A 17,360-nucleotide genomic window follows, 5' to 3' on the forward strand; every position below is an offset into this window, starting at 1 on the left:
TACATGTGTTTGCTTTTATTTACCTTCCTGATGTACTGCTACTGAGAAAATGCCCACAAATATCAGAACTAAACGAACTCACTCGGATGTACAAGCACAGCACTTGAAAAGCTTTGTCCCATGTGGCCTGTGTGCCATTTTAATTATTCTACAAGTAAAAAGACCTCCTTTTGGGGAATGGTTTGGAATTACCCTCTTTCACCAGGCTAGACGCATACTGCCATATGCTTATTCAGTCAGACTCAGACACTGAAACACATGTAAGGCGGCACAGAGAAGGGCAGTCGGCCAAGCAACTCTCATAAAACCTTTACCTCCTGCAAGCTGAAGAAAAACCTTTGCAGGTCACCTCGTTAAAAAGACTACTTGTGTTACAGCCACAGATAAGTAGAATGTCTCTGTAGAGAAAACTAGTGGCAAGATGCCACCTTGAAAATGACACATACCGTAAATGTGAACAGGGAGGCCACAGATGACTAGATGTGCTTACTACTAGGTAGGACTGAACAGCTCAAACGTGTTTTATGTAGCTTTCAAAATAGATTGTTACCCAAAGGGACTATAGTCTATCAGGTGCAAGGCAGGCACAAACCTAGGATGGCAGAACAAAGCTATACACTACACTACCATTACACACTATGGAAGACTCTGATACCCTAAAGAAATCCACTGCTGACAAAAATGCGTGGACTCCAAAAACAGTGACCAGACTCTAGAGTTGGAAGGGATCACTGCTGATAGATGGATAGATAAATTAAGTTCTATCCAAAGGGGGAAACAAGGCTTTTAGTTGCAGTATTGTAACAAATGAGGTGTATACAAAGCGTGATTATTACAAGCGAAGTCAAAGAGATGAACAGTCTGACAACAACAACAACATTTATTTATATAGCACATTTTCATACAAAAAGTAGCTCAAAGTGCTTTACATAATGGAGAGAAGAAAAATAAAAGACAAAATAAGAAATTAAAATAAGACAACATTAATTAACATAGAAAGGAGTAAGGTCCGATGGCCAGGGTGGACAGAAAAAACAAAAAAAAACTCCAGAAGGCTGGAGAAAAAAATAAAATCTGTAGGGGTTCCAGGCCACGAGACCGCCCAGTCCCCTTTGGGCATTCTACCTAACATAAATGAAATAGTCCTCTTTGTAGTTCGGGTTTTTCACGGAGTCACTTGATGCTGACATTTCCAGATGAACATTATTACCCATACCTACTCATGCTCACACTGCCACAATAGCCTTCTATAGCATTTCTCAGTGCACATAACAGGACACCAAAATATTTTCCAATAGTCCAATGCAGGGTGATACTTGCTTCTGGACTGCAGCCTATTCAAGCAACATCACTTGTAATGCAGTAATCAATCCTGAACTAGCCACCATTCTGCTGCAAGGTTCACTCCCCCACATTCACACAGGGCCAATGTGGAATCACCTCTGAACATGAGAATATGGAGACTGCCGACAAACCACTGGGCATGGAAGTCGAACCTTTTATCCTTGAATAAATCTTAACAAGAACTCTTCTACAGAAGTGTTTTTCAGCCAGTGGGTCACGATTCACTTTCAAGTGATGGGCTGTTGCCGCTGGGTCATGAGTTGCTATTGTTTATAATGGATGATCTCACTTGAATCACCAAGGGAGACAAAGGCTCTGAAGATGAGGTTCAAATCATCAAGGGGTGGGGGACCTACCCGTTTGGACAACCGTGCTCAAATCACCAAGGAGGACAATCAGTAGGTCACAAAAACACTAGTGTTGTGACCCACTTTTTCCCTATATTAAAGGTTGTACAGTATATAGCAAAATGACCCAGCACACCATTTTGAGACCGGAACAACAACTTTTGCAAAGACCGTGCACCAGCAGGTGCTGGATAGTTAAGTGAATTGGATTGTGTTACAGATCCGCTGTTATTTGCTCAAGAGATAGGAATCTATCATGTTAAGTGGCTGGCAGGCACTTCATGAGCTGGGTTCTTTAAAGTAATGGGTGCGCAACACACTCAACTCATTAAGATATTTTAGACATAACCCCATTATTGGGTAACAATGAAAAGTGGTCATCCCAGTAATGAAGATTTAAGTGATCAGCCGTTGACATCTGTAAAGCACTCCTCGCCCACACTGCATAACAGACCACCTTCTTTGAGACCAACAGCCAATTTTACCGGGCATCTCTTACCTCACAGAGATGTCCCATGAAACCTTGGGGGCACTGACAGTGAAAGCCATCCTCGCTAATTAAGCAGTGCCCTCCGTTCAGACAAGGGCTCTCAGTGCATTGGTTGGTCTGGATCTCACAGTGCCTGCCAGCATATCCTGGAAGACAGAGGCAGTGATACCCATTCACTTCATCCTGCTAGAAAGGAGAAAAGGGTGTGGGAGAGAGCAAGGGGAACAGAAAGGGGGGAAAAAATATATATTTAGAGGGGGAAGAGAAAAAAAAAAAAAAGTTACACGATAGGTGGAGTGTCTACCACCAAAAAGCCAAAGGGAAATGGTGATCTTATTCATTTTAGCTGAGAGTCTATGCAACAATAGCCAAGAGTGAGGGGAATTTAATGAAAAGCAAAGAGTGAAAATCTAAAATTTGGGATAAGAAAATGTTTTGGGGAAGACAAACAATCCACTGCACACAACTTGCTGTCATACTACAAGTACACTGAAATGAATATAAAAAGCATGCGAGCTCCATTAAAGCCAATACTTGAGCAAGGCAGATAGAAGACTCCTGCATAAGGGGAAAAAAGAGCCGTGTCCCACCTAGCACCAACACAGAGTGGAAGGGGGCAGCATTTAGCTGGCACCCACCTAGTTAGACCCACATCACATTTCCCCAATACTATACTATAGCAGCTCTGATCTAGAGGGGGCCAGTTTTGTACATTTAAACTTCCAAATGTAACCTTTGCCTATCTGACGTCTCGGATCACAGACTCACCTCGCATGACCCTCCGTGCTGGCACTGGTTGTGGCAGATGTTAATGTCTAGGGAGAAAGTGAACAGAAAATACATGAAAGGTGTCATTTTATGAGGGCTTAAAACAAAAGAAAAAAAACACAAAGCCACACACAAAACACAAAAGCAATCTGTTTCAAGATGCAGGCCATCTGCAAATGTCACCATGCAAAGAAATGACCAAGAGAAAGCACGTCGGCTCTTAGTAAAAGTGGAGTATTTTAATATGGGTGACAAATTAATGAAAAAAAAAATTTTTAAATGTAAATGAAATGAATGGTGTTATCCAATGGTGAGAGAGAGGAAACTGACTCCCTACACCAGAAAGGAGGCGAGAGAGAGAGGAGAGTCCCGTCACCATATTAGGCAGAGTGTAAAGTGAGCTAGAAGGGTGATAGAGAGGACCCCTCCCAAAAAATGAAAGTGGGTTAACCACCCCACCAAAAACAAAAAAGGGGGTGGGGGGGGCTCAAAAAAGCACTTTCCAGCGAGCGGGAGAGACAGCAATACTAACTCAAGTCACAGTTGCGGCCGAACCATCCTTGAAAGCAGTCACAGTAATATCCACCAATAAAATTTTTGCATGAGTAAGCATTAAGGCAAGGTTTCCCCAAACATTCATTAGCATCTGTAAAGTGAGAGGATGAGAGAGACAGAGAGGGGAGGGGAATATTAGAGAGCAACCACCACCAAAACTGTCACTCGACATGCGTAAACAGACTCAAAAGGCACGGCCATGGCAGAACGTGCAGGGCACACCCTCTGGTCACGGCAAAACCCCAGGGAATTCACCCTCAGCCCCATGGATTTTCCCCCCAGCCTTCCTCCCACAGGCTCTGAATATTTCAGGAGAGGCTGTAATCATAGAGCTCTATCAATATGCAATGGGTGCTGCTGAAGTGCACCTGTGCTTAAAAGAAACTTAACCTTCTCCCTCAGACATTAATTAAAAAAAAAAAAAAAAACACACTGCCAACAGGGGGTGCGGCACTGGTGAAAGCCACCCTCCTCCAGCACAGCATTCACCCTGGAAACAGCAGCAGCCCCCCAGTCAGCAGCAGCACATTGCTCCTCAGAGTTACAAGGAAGTGGGCCAGGCTCACACAAGCCAGCGGCTTACATTATTCATACGTCTCCTCATGTCACTAGCATTGAGTTTCATTGCCTGTGTGGCTCTCCCTGTACACAAAGGCTCTGAAACCAAAAGCATACATGAGGGCATTTGCGTTTAGCACAAAAGTTGAAATATGCACATTGGAAGGGAGTAGGAAGAATCATGCAGGCCAACTCTATCATGAACTTAAAAAGGCTTAAGGTTCATAAATCAATGATGATGCCCCTCACTATGGAAGGAGCATACTCTGGCAGCTTATCTTCACAAGACTCTGGCGGAGAGGATTACCGATCAAGCAGGTCTTCCCGGTCCACTGAGCAGGGCACAAACATTCAAACCCACTCACACGGTCGATGCACCTTCCTCCATGGGCACAGGGGTTGGAGGCACATTCATTGATATCTGAGAAAAGAGAAAGGAAGAGGATGAAGATTTAAAAAAAAAACAAAAAACACTGGTGCCAATTGTTTGCAGAAAGCCCCCTTACTACTACCTACTCATCTTTAATGTCTAAACCATTCAGTGCTTCCCTACAGGCAAACTGTGCAGTTGACACATCAAAATGAAGTCATCTCTCAATGAGCTCAGGGGCAGCTAATTCCTGGCTGCTTGCGATGGCATGCCAGCATTCATCACAGGATATCCTTTCATGTGACGCTTATGTTTGAGGGCAGGTTACAGCAGTTAATGATAAAAACACCACTCACCAATGGCACACGTGGGTCCGCTCCAACCAGGTGGACAGCGACATTCGAATCCAGATGGAATTTCATGGCAAGTACCACCATTGGCGCAAGGGTTTGATACACAAGCGTGCTCCGCTTTAAAAAAAAAAAAATTCTGGTAAATTATCTGTCCATTTTTTAACCTGCTTTTGTCAATACAGCATTGCAAAGATATGGGGTGTAAGGCAAGAAGAAACACTGAACAGGATGCCAATCTTTCATTGGATTCAATTAAAAAAAAAAAATCTTTATCAAATACTACAAAATTCTGTGTAAACTTTTCGATTAGCATTGTTTAGCTTGGTTAGTGGTTAATAGGGGCTTCTAAATCAGCCCCGTCAGTGACTGGGCTCTGTAGAGCTACAAGTCCTGTCTTGTGCCCAGAATAAACTCGGAGAACATCATATAAATGTAATGAATTGATTAGCGGAAATGCAATGATGATGGGAGAGCAATACAAACAGGAATATTAACAGCTTTTCATTTTAATCTAAAAGTGAGAAACTGCAGTTTAATATGTTTAAAAAATAAAACAAAATACTGTGTCACACTTCAAAGAACACTAGCATACTAAAAACGCAGGACGCAGTGCAGCTGCCTTGGAATTAAGAAGGTGGGCTTAGTGTGTAGTAGAGTTCTACAAAAAGAGCAAAACAACAAAAATAAAAAACGCAGTGCAGCCTATGAATTATTGGGAAGGAAACGGCTAGGCTTAGGTGATGGGGTGGGGGGGGGGCCTCACTGCTCTTCAACTGTGTGTTGGTCTAAATCTTAAGAAATGAGCCTTCATTCAACAGATTTCAGGGCCTCACATCAGGTTAAAGGGTGCAGACAGAAGAGTTTGGACCATTCTGCAATTTAATCAAACCTGGGAAGTTTTATTTAAGATTTACAGGTCTGGCTGTTAGAATAGGCAATAAAGCAGATGTGTGTTTGTGGGTTGCGACACTATAAAATATACATACAGAGGTCATATACAGGGGATTATTTTAATGAGGTCCAGCACACTGCAAATTTAACGAAAGGAAATAATTACAAGGTAAGTTGCCAGAAAATCGTTTTTTTGGATGATCTCTCAGAACACAAACCCATCTTGACAACTAGATCTTGTTGAATGTGATGTTAACTGGCATTTCTAAAATGGCACCGTCTGTGGGCATAAGTGTGATACCTTGAGGTTGCATTTTATGAAGTGGAATCACTCTGGTTTTCATTCTTAATGAACAGCTCAGTGTTTGTTGCTGACCCCTACACCAGAAAGGAGGGGAAAGAGACTCCTATCACCATGCTTTTTGACAGGTGGCTACACTGCCATTTTCTAATATAATAATTCTTTACATTTATATTGCGCTTTTCTCACTACTCAAAGCGCTCTCCACACAGGGAGGACCCGGGAAGCAAACCCACAATCTCTTTACTACAAAGCAGCAGCACTACCATTGCACCACCTGTGAGGATGTGTGATTCAACTCTATTTCATATTCATACTGGATTTAGGAAAATCTACCTAGCCAACTTCATAATCAGGTATAGAGCTACAGGTGGAAGCTGCTGCACATTGGTGGTGGTTAAGATGGCTCCCCACTCTCTACGTAAAGAACAATATAAAAATAATTTCTTCTAAAAGAGGCGAGCCTATCCCAGCACAATCAATAAAATTCAATTTCTTTATAGCGCTCTTCACTAAGCACTACAGCACTTGGCACAAGACAGCAACCTAACCCAGATGGGCCACTAAACCCATCACAGGTACCACTAATACAGGACCTATTTACAGTTGTCAGTTAGTGCTCAAACACAGCAAAACTCATATTTTTATTAAATATACAGCAGTCTACAAGTCATCGTCTACAAGGTGAAGCAGGAATATTGATTACCAGGATAAAATTCACATGGATGTGAAGAGAACAAATCATAAAATTTAACATAGGTCAAGAAAAATGCTCTATTAGCCCCCTGATGATTGCCTAAAATGCAGGCATGCAAGAAAAACAGCCATTCTGTTCTGTTTGTTTGCCTTTTGCTATTCAGGACCGCCATACATACTGAACACTACAAGCAGAAGTCCAAAAATGGTGACCACTGGCATAGAGGTTTTCCAGTGCCTTCTCCTGAAGAGTCTACAGATGCTACCTTTTCCATTTGACTGAACAGATTATTTAGCCCACCATGTTCTTTGCAAGGTTCCATTTTGCATTTAAATCAAAATTTAAATTCTGGCCAGTCTCTTACCGATTTCGCAGTTCTTTCCAGAGTAGCTGTCCGGGCAGGCACACTGATATTCGTCAGGTTCAGTATTCATACACGTGCCTCCGTTCACACAGGGATGATGAGTCCCACAGTAGTTCAAATCTTGTCAAGAGATGGGGGAGAAGGAGGGAGACATTAATATCAAGTGAAGGGGAAAAAATGATGTGTGCACAGACAGACACTCTCAATCACAGAGAGCTCAAGCTGTCAGCACCAGGCTCGCCGGAGTGGAGACATAATGTAGTCAATGCTAAGTACGGGTGGCTCAAGTCTTTGGCAGCTACAGTCTTTCAAAAAATAAATAAAAATTGTTCTCTTAAACTTGGCAGGACCTTGCCTGACTACACAAATGTATCTATCTATCAATCCATCTTTATCCATCTATCTAAATTAACCCCAATCCCACCTCAGAACTGAACTGCATTTACCAAGAGGCACCTGGAATACCAGAAGCGCACACATACCTTTGTTGCACAGCAGGCCCCCCCAATTCTTCTCACAGTTGCACTGCCAGGGCTTTTCACAGGTCCCATGATCACAGCCTGGGTAAGGGAGACATTCATCACAGAATTGGCCTTGCCATCCATACTGGCACCTGCAGAGAGACAGCAAAGATCATAGTGGCTCAAAATAGCAGGTTCAGACTGGAAATACCACGCTGCCCCTTCAGTTCCAAAGTCGCCTGGGAGGTAGGTGGCTGGAGGTTAGCAAATTTGTTGTTGTAGGGCGGCAGACTGTTATTTCAAGGCCACAAGTGTTCAAAGTCACAGCTGCCCTTGTCAATTCTTCCTGGGTTATTTTAAGCCACCTTTCCCACAGAACAGAGCTATTCTGCTCCAGTTGTTGAAGAAAAAAAAAAAAAAAAACAGCAGCATTCAGAAGTCCACCATTCCAACAGCAGCAGCTTTAACTGCTTAAAGTGGTGCTTAAAAATGAGGCCGACACGGCAACCACCCAAAACTCACCACACACTGCAGATGCAGCAGGGAGTTCAGCCACTTGCCAAAATGGCAGATACATAAAGGACCAGTTTTTCACATTTGAGTAGATCGAATACCACCAGCCGGGATACACGTGTGGGAAGGCAAACAAGAAAATAATCATACAAGTCTTAGCCCACTCACCAGAGACCAGCTCCAGAAAGTGGTGGTGATCTCAACTCTTTACAGTACCTTTCATGATGCACACACCCTGAGATACTTCACAAACAATTCACATTAATGCACACGAGCAGGTGGCGAGGTTCAGCAGCCGTAGCGTTGGAACATAAAACCCCTTACTGTCACAGGTTCGGATTTCACTGCTCTCTCACTGTGACACACTGAGTAAGTCACTTCACCTGCCAAGATATTTACTTTGTGCAGTGATGCAGGAAGCAATTTACGATGGCATTCACAATGAAAGGCATTATTAAAACAACAACCTAAAGCCAGGGCGGGTTGAGGGATTTGCAGTGTGTGCCAGTGGGGAGGACTTCAGGTCGTCCCCATTAGACTTCACTGGAGCAAAATTGTAGTCTGGACACAGAGTGCTACTCTGCCCCAAGGTCTTTCCCTCAACCTGGGACAGTCGGAAGGCCGCCATTATCAATATTGCTACATAAACAGAATGAACTCATCCAAGATCCATTTTTAGCAACTGGCCTTTGGTCACTTCCTGCAAGGCCGGATGTCCTAGTGGCGGAAAGCTTGCTTCACCACAGGATTTCAATTTTGGATTTTAGTAAAATTAAGAAGAAAAAAAAAAAAACTAAAAAAAAAAATCTAAGCTGGCATATAACAAAACATCTACAAAATTCCCTTACATACTTAGATATTTACTCAAATGGACATGTCAGATGCAATGTTGCACACAATAAGGAATCTGTGACAGGTTCAGCATTGCTGCAGGTCACAGGGATTTGACAGTGGAGATCAGCATCATAGTCATTTGAAACTGGCCGCTAGGCCATAGATGGAGCGAATACATCTTCAGTGAGGTTCCTAAGGTGTTTCAGGTCCAGGTGACCCATCTGAGGTTGATTAGGTCTCCGCTTGTAACCAGGTAGCAAACAGGCTACTTCAGGCCCATAGATGTCCTCTCATGAACCAGCTACCTAGAGACTTTCTCAGCTGTTTGGCAATGTTGCAGACGGCTCTTCTCCTCCTCTCTTCTTCAAAGCCCCTTCATCCTACCACTACCAGTAAAGCACCTTGGTCTCCAGCCGTCTTATTTGCATTCGCAGTTCCATGTACTTGGCAAGTTTTCTTTCATAGGTCTCATCTACATGATCTTCCCACAGGGCTGTGAGCTCCAGTAGAACAACTTGTTTGGTGGCTTCTGATGCGAGGACAATATCTGGCCTCAAGTTAGTGAATGCTTTATGCTACAGCAGAGAAGAACTTATGAGGTCTTTAAGCACAAGAAGGGAAGACTTGCTCAGGTAGTCTTGGCAAGCATTAAACCAGCATCTGGGTAATTTACTGACCAAGCCATAGCCTCCAGGCCACATATGGTGCTTTTTTTTTTTTTTTTTTTTTTTTTTTTACGGTGACTGCCACCCACAGGCCCTTTATTGTACACATGAATAATTCATAGTGGGAGCACAGGATGGGTGTACTTGCCCACCTGTAAACTGAGTCTATAAGGAGGATTAAACAGAACTTTTTATGGTTAACAGTCTGCAAGCCCTAATCTTCACACCTTGGACAACTGACCCCACGTCTACCGGGTAGTAATCCTTATTAAATATGGACAGATCTTCTCTTACATGTATAGCAACTTTTAAAGGTCAGAAAAACAATTCATTTGAACATCACTGATAGGTCAGAGGCAGAAGGCAACTGTAGGGTTACACGGCATGAAAAAAATGTGCCCATGACATATTCCCAGGGGAATTCACCCCTTCAGCCAAGACAGTGTGTTTACTAGGTGGGATGCATGTTGACGTCCTGGGATTCAGCGGAAGGGCTGAATCTGGCCTTCCTGTGCAAGAGGAAGTCTTGTTGAATCCACGATTAACAGGTACTAAAACATCCAAGTTCATGCTTCCTGGCTGCAGTAGCTGCCGAGAAAGCAGACAACATTTATAGCTCAGAAGCAGGCAGTGACACCCCGCTGGCTCCCTGGGAACAGAGAGATGGGGTGGGGGAGGGAAGCAAGCGCATTGCCTGCACAACCATCTAGCTTGAACATCTCACTTTCAATATTTAATGATCAGCTCTCTTTGCCTGTTCCTTATTTCATTCTCTTGACCCAACAGGGATAGAAGAGGGGCTTGCGGGGAGAACACACCTGTTTGAAACCAAATAGATACAAACAAAATCTTCTGTAATGCCACCAAGGTTGAGTACATAAATGCTCAGACAACAATGCACGTCGTATGCTCATATAGCCGAGACAGAAGCCACCCACACACAATTTGCCGGTTACGCTGGCAGACTGCAGCAATTTCTTTTCTTCAGCCAGTCAGCTCTTATATACACACACACCAACTGGCAAACTAGCAGACATCAGTACATGCAGTTGGCGTCAGCCTCGTCTCCCTCATTTATACTCAGTCCATCACTGTATATCTTATACAGGGCACTATATGAGGCCTAATTAGTTCCTTTTAGTATCTCCATTACTAACTGCTTCTTCCCCATCACTCAGCTAACAGCCTTTAAAACTTGATGAGAACAACAACATTCTTAGGAGATCCGGAGATTAATTTATTTTGGAGAAACGCAAGATGTTCCACTCCTGACTGTACCCAGTTTACAAAGTTTAAAAAATAAATAAATAAATAAATAAATAAATAAATCCAGCAGCTGCTAGGAAAGATCACAGACTTTAAACATACAAGAATGTACAAAGTTCTTCCGGTCCATTAATAATAGGGACTTCCTCCCTTCAGGTCCGCCTCCAATCAAAGCAGAAGCCAAAATAATTGCAAGACAGGAAAAGAAAAAAGTTCAGACATGGAGATACAAAAGGAAGGCGAATGAGGGGAGGAGGGAAAATGTAAAGAATAAGAAACAAGAGATGGCTTGTGAAAACAAACAGAATGATGTCAGAGCACAATTTTTTTTTTTTTTAAATGGGCTGCATTTCTCCATTCAGGACCTTCCTCAATCAGTCGGACAAATTTAGTTTAGACACACAGCAGTCAATGAGATGAGGAGAAAGAGAGACTACACACAGCAGTCCAAGTCCTACTCAAAGGAGCTTACAGCACCATACAACACATCATGTCTCTGGCCCTCGAGTTAGCTGGGCAAGAACATCCCCTCAACTGTATTACTAGATAACTTCAAAAATATAAAATGCAAAGTAAAATGTGGCAATGCTTTCCTATCCCCACCACGGGGGACTTCATACAGAAACAAACAGCAGCAGCACATGCAGCTACCATGCAAATCTCTTTACTAAACCTGCATGACTAATAAGGAAACTAACTTGGAATGATGCATAAATTTGGGAAGTTGGGGGACCAGGTGGTGGTAAGGAAAATGCACTTTCTAGAACAGAGGACAACGCCCATGGAAGCACTACAAACTGCCTGAGCACCCTACAACTGCTACTACAGCCACCATTTTAATATTTTTTCTGCTTCACCATCTTTGTTACATACTCTGAATTCTCCTGTCCTTCATTAAAATTGACCAAAACAGTACAAACAAGAAGAAAGGCAGCGGAAACAGTCGACCCATCCAATTCACAATGCTACAGGAATTAGGACAAGCTCACCAGCAGGTGCTGTACCACTAACCACCACATGCAAATTACTGTATATTACCTGCTTCCAACACATTAAAGAGAGCCCAATTAATCAAATTCCTTTCCGAAGAATCAGAAACAGAAAGTAAACCCAAATTAACCATTCATTTTAAAAGAAAATAAGCAAACAACCAACCATTACTACACTTAGCTGCTTTATGCAGAGGTTGAGTAAGCCAACAACATGTAAAATTGCTTTCCATGCTTCAATAAACCCACCACAATTCTATGCTAGTCCAGCTAAGTTAATACCCAATCTGTCCACAAAGACCGGGCAAGCTGGAGACTCCACTGGAGACACTAGAAAAACACTACACACTTACGTGCACTCGCCAGGCTTGGCGCAGGAACCGTGCATCATGTTGCAGCCTTGCTTGCAAATTGCTAAAAGATAAGAAAACCAGAAGAGACAAAGGTTAGAATCTTTAAGTTTATAGCTGGAAATAGTTTGTGGAGGAGGAACACACTTAACCACTCCATAAAAAGACCCTTAAATGCCACTGAGCAGTGGAATCTAGTAGGCCACCTATACTTAAAAGTCAAAATTACCATGGAGGCTACCTGCACTTCAGAACAGGTAATCGACCTGAAGGTAAGCATGTGGAACTTATATGAGAGACCAACTAGGAAAGCTTGAATTGCTGCAGGTAGGGGTGTTGGCGAGCCCATCAGGGGCCACTTACCCTATGGTCTGGGGAGATCCCACTGTGCCATTACAGTGATGGGGACACTGTGCTGTAAAAACTGTAGTCATTTTTTAGATGAGAAGTAATACAGAGGTCCTGAACATCTGTGGCCATAAAGGATCCTTGGGCATCCTTCCAAAAAGAGTAGGGTGTACCCCAATGTCCTGGCTAAATTAGCAATACGCCCTTGTCCTTTCTGACCCCTAATTATCATTAGCCTCCAACTGGCTTCATCTCTCACTCCTTCATCATCTGACAGTTCATTTGTGGCACGTGTACTGGTGCATGAATGGCTGCTGTTGCAACATCGAAGTGGATGCTACAGAACGGTGGTGGTTGAAGTGGCTCCCCACCGTCTATGTAAAGCACTTTGAATAGCTACAAGTGCTACATAAATGCAAGTAGTTATTATTATGACATCTTTGGGAGTTGGCTTCAATGTACGCTGCCATTTCAAAACATTAAGCTACCATAATGCATTTACATGGGTGAAGACAAGAAAGAGAAACCGTGCGACACAGGTGGTGCCAGGAGTCAAGAGGAAGACAACTAACTCAAGGCTATTTAGGTGATTCTCGCACCCACACATTTCAAAATGGACTCCTACGTACTTTGAGAAGTGTATAGTGATGGTGAAATCTGAGCAGCACAATGTTATGAAGGAGTCAAATCTAGCAGGTAATAACAGAGCTTCTAAACAACACGAGACCAACAGGAATAGTGCAGAATGAAGAAGTGTCAGCAGAAATCCTGGTAATTTCTAGAAGGAATGGGCCATAGAAACAATTCAGTGTGCACTGTTAATTTGCTTTTGTAAGAGGCAAGAAAAACGTACCATATTAGAGGGGGCCTAGATGGAGACTGTCATATAAAGCAAAGACACAGTTGATATACATCGAACTAAACATCACTCCATGTGTATTACAATGGGTGGAATGCGAGGGAGAGGAGAAAGACACCACTTTACTCTAATCTGTGTCTTTTGCCACATTTAGCAGCATTAGCGGCTTTAGGGAGTGAACACAAGACAGATATAAAGAATCAAGCTCAAAGACTGCTCCATATTTTTGGTTCCCCTTACCTTGCTTGCAATCCTCGCCCATCCAGCCTTCCATGCAGGCTTTGTTTCCATTCAGGTCACAGACAAAATGGCCAAAATAATCATCCCTGGGCTTGCAGTGCTTTTTGCACTGAGATCCATAGTAAAACTCATCACACTTGACCCGAATTCTGTACTCAAAAGCAGCCACAGTTCCAGGGTGCCTTAAAGTATGCCCATCATCACCAGGGTTGATCATGCCTGTGTGGGAGGAACGCTCAATGAGGAGGTCTGGATCTATTAAAAAAAAAAAAAAAAAAGGTGAGACAGACGCATTAGAAGGTACCAAAACTAAGAAACACAGGAAAGGCCAAGGAGGTGAATAACGGCAACAGGGAGCGACTACACAAAAAAAAAAAAAAAGGTAACACACAAACTGGGCATCTCATCAATGGAGGAAAAACAGCAGTGGTAAGACCCTCCCCTGTAGTTAATAAGGAATAAAGTCAAAGATCTGAGAACATACTATATACTGGCAGATAGAACACCATTTAGGATATTATAAAATCTATACTTGTGTATATAGACAAAGATACAGCACACGATAGGACTACCTGTATACCACAAAAAGCATCCAATTATGAGAAGCAGGCATATTGAATCATCCTAGGGAGATGTTTTAAGGTTTAACTCTGAAAAATGTCAAATCTTAAATTTTAGTGCCCTCCACTTCTCACGTACTGAATGCCACTAGACACACATGATTCTGCACTTTCATCTCTCCTAAAGCAAGAAACCAACACAAATGTGAAAGCACAAGGCAAAAACTATTGATTACACAGAAGGAGCAAATTGTGGTATTAATGAGGACACAACCAGGCTGCCACCTTCTGGTACCCACGGTCTCCATCATAAAAACCTGTTTGTCCCTGCTGCCCCCCTAGGACTAACCCAAACTATCTGCATTTAAACAAAAGCAAAACTAAAACTCCTACATTATTTACCATGCCATAAGGGCAAGATGATAAAATTCTAAACTCCTGCCAACTGGTACCAGACTCCTTTATAGTGCCTTTTCACATGATCTTAAAATGCTTCTTTTCACTTTCTTGGCAACTACACTGTGACAAAAGTAACACACTGTATGGTACATTTTATTCCTTCTTCAAATCATGGGCAACATCAAAGAAGGGTCCCTTGGCAAACACTAAAAGGTCTGGACGGTCAAATTTACATGACAGCAGGGTAGAACAACAATCAAATACAGGAAGTAGATGAAGAGTAGCAACACAGATAACCAGCACTGTGTTCACAGATCTTCAAGCAATAAAACTGCTGTTTACGTCACAAAGTGTGCATGATCTTGAGGATTACAAAGTTCACACATTCAGAAACTACGGTTCTACAAAGCAAATTAAAACCATAGACACAAAGGGGTAGTAGACCAAGTAGAAAAACAAGGAGATGGCAGTGAAGCAATGAGCTGTGATGGCAGAAATCATGAAGGAAGACGCGAGTGTCAGAAAATATCCCAACTAACTTTAGTACAAGCTCCATATGGCAGTGAAAGAATAGACATTTACTGAGGTGCACATGCAGTCCTTAAGAGGATTTCAGAGACTTGGCCCTCCTAAGCACCATTTCATTATTTATCAACTAATGTGGTTGGATGTCTTCAAGATTCCATATTTAAAAGAGGTAACAACACCTAAAGTGGGGATGTTTTGTTATACAAATAAGGAACCTTCTTCTCGTAAGCTGGATCCATCCCCTCGGGTTAGGATTCCTAACCCATAGTCAATCCCAATTCAACTGATGAAGTAAGAACACACACAAACCGGCAACACTGTGGTAGGACAATGTGTGCCAAGCTGCATGTGGATTCTTTTCTCTTCGGCTGCACAGTGTAACCCCCCCACCCCACCAACAGTCCTTCCTGCCCTGTAAACAGTAACACAGACGTCTTCCTGCTCGTCGCCACATGCCGACTTACTTAATGGCTTCTGCACAATTCTAACTCCCTCTTGATTTAGAATAAAGAAGGATGCAACATCCAATACCATGGAGAAGAAATTTCACCTCAGAAAAACAAGCCAAAAAGAACAGGCAGTGGGAGGCACAGCAAGAGCAAAGTCCAACTTTCTTTAGTGCCATCCCACTACTAGAAGCAGACAGGGTGACATGTTCACTGCTATAGGGTGCATTACCAAAATAGTCCTTACTGGTGACAGAGTCCTGTGGCACTGCTTTTAGCATGAAATGTGCACTATGCTGACTGGATCAAGAGTGATAATGGGGTTTTGGACATCAGTACCTTGTTCACTCTAGGCAATTAGCATGTGCTACACCAGGAGTAGTTGTTATCAAATGCAAACAGCAAGGTTAAAGCAAAAAAAAAACAAACTATGGGTCCTGCTCACAAATACAAATGTTTGCTCTTGCTATAAGAAGGCAGCCCTCACATGTTGGTGCATTTCACAACCATGGCAACTGAAGTAGTTCCTCAACACAACACTAACTGGACACAATTCAAGTAAAGAACTCGCCAGATCTGTAAGCCATGCAGATACAAGTGCGCCACAGCAGACAGGCCGGACTGGATCCCCGGGGTAGAGGTGGGGCTAGTGGCTCCCAGAAGGAATTGCCCGTCTAGATTAACAAGCCAACGTGTTGACAAAGAAAACCAACTAGTGGTCGCCAAGGAGAAAATTGGTCACACCCTTTACCAGGGTCCCCAACAGTCAAAAGAGGATGATCCAGGTATTGCAGATGAGCCACTTCACAATAAATTCCACCCTTGACACCACCAAAAAATAATTCCAAGCTTCAGTTGACACCTGATACTCTCCTAACTGTTGCAAAGTTTCAAAACAGCAGCTACCTGTCGTATATACTGGAGGAGCCGATTATTTTTAGCTTTGAAAGCAGCTGCTGGTACTGAAGTAGTCTTAAACCCCCAACCCTTCAGAAACGAAGGACAGCAAATCAGACTCCCCTCCGTTTACACAGCCGTTACCATGGCAACATCAGAGAAGCACTTTTGTTAATGCAAACACCTGAGGCTGCCTATCAGAGGAGTGTGTCGCTCATTCACCAGGGAGGCGCTCCTCTTCAAAACAGGGAGGTCTGCATCTGCACCGTGCACGAGCCACAAGACTGCAGCACTAATTTTAGCATCTCTTTCAAGGCTAAAGGAAATCTGGGACACGGCAGACACAGCATATTTATGTTGTGCGCCAAGATGGGAGGGGAGAGGAGCTTCCCCTCAACTCCTATTACTAGCCATGTTTGTGGCGAGTCTCAGCTTTGGGTGGGGGCTGGAGGGGGTTATACTGTTGCTGGTGGGGACTAGGCAGAGATGGCAGCAAGCAGACATTAGTGGAACACCTAGGGAAGATGACAGTTTTCTCCAGAGCATAGCAGTAGCCCCTGTCCAAGCAGCTCATAGGCCACTTCTGTAATAAAGCAGGTGTATAAATCACAGGCCTCCCGGGCTTTCCCAGTTTCACCCTGGGGTGTGGCACAGCAACAAGTTAGCAGGCTAAATAGTTTTAAAATATTCACTTAGGAAACATCTAAAAAGCTACACAAGATCCACCGCAGATTACGGATTTCCAACGGTTTAAAGGATTTCCCCACCCCACTTCATGCCTATAACATTCGGGAGTGCCTCCAACCTGAAGGAGGATTAATCCTCATCCAAACAGTTGGCTAGAGTGAAGTCAGGTCAGCAGCTCCCATTACACAGGCAGCATACTAGGACGCTGTGCTAAAACTGATTGATGGCGAGGGCTGCAATTATTAAAGGAGGCCGCACACAGCCAAGCAAGAGCTTTAGT

The 17,360-nt window shown here is 43.2% G+C and overlaps 1 protein-coding gene across 3 annotated transcripts in view; it reads right to left on the reverse strand.

The window, feature by feature from the left end:
* The window catches only part of jag2b (jagged canonical Notch ligand 2b), a 63,778-nt gene that overhangs the window by 12,326 nt on the left and 34,092 nt on the right, over window positions 1–17,360 (reverse strand). For 2 of the 3 annotated variants that reach the window (XM_051919951.1, XM_028822261.2), the window contains exons 4-12: window positions 13,564–13,818; window positions 12,120–12,180; window positions 7,521–7,651; window positions 7,039–7,158; window positions 4,789–4,902; window positions 4,370–4,483; window positions 3,482–3,595; window positions 2,950–2,996; window positions 2,191–2,367 (exon numbers count right to left, since the gene is read on the reverse strand). In XM_051919951.1, coding sequence (XP_051775911.1) covers window positions 2,191–2,367; window positions 2,950–2,996; window positions 3,482–3,595; window positions 4,370–4,483; window positions 4,789–4,902; window positions 7,039–7,158; window positions 7,521–7,651; window positions 12,120–12,180; window positions 13,564–13,818 — 1,133 coding nt within the window. The remainder of the gene's footprint in view (window positions 1–2,190; window positions 2,368–2,949; window positions 2,997–3,481; window positions 3,596–4,369; window positions 4,484–4,788; window positions 4,903–7,038; window positions 7,159–7,520; window positions 7,652–12,119; window positions 12,181–13,563; window positions 13,819–17,360) is intronic. The other variant, XM_028822264.2, reaches the window with a different exon arrangement.

The sequence above is a fragment of the Erpetoichthys calabaricus genome, chromosome 16 (genome assembly GCF_900747795.2).
Source record: "Erpetoichthys calabaricus chromosome 16, fErpCal1.3, whole genome shotgun sequence".
In the NCBI taxonomy this organism is placed as follows: Eukaryota; Metazoa; Chordata; class Cladistia; order Polypteriformes; family Polypteridae; genus Erpetoichthys; species Erpetoichthys calabaricus.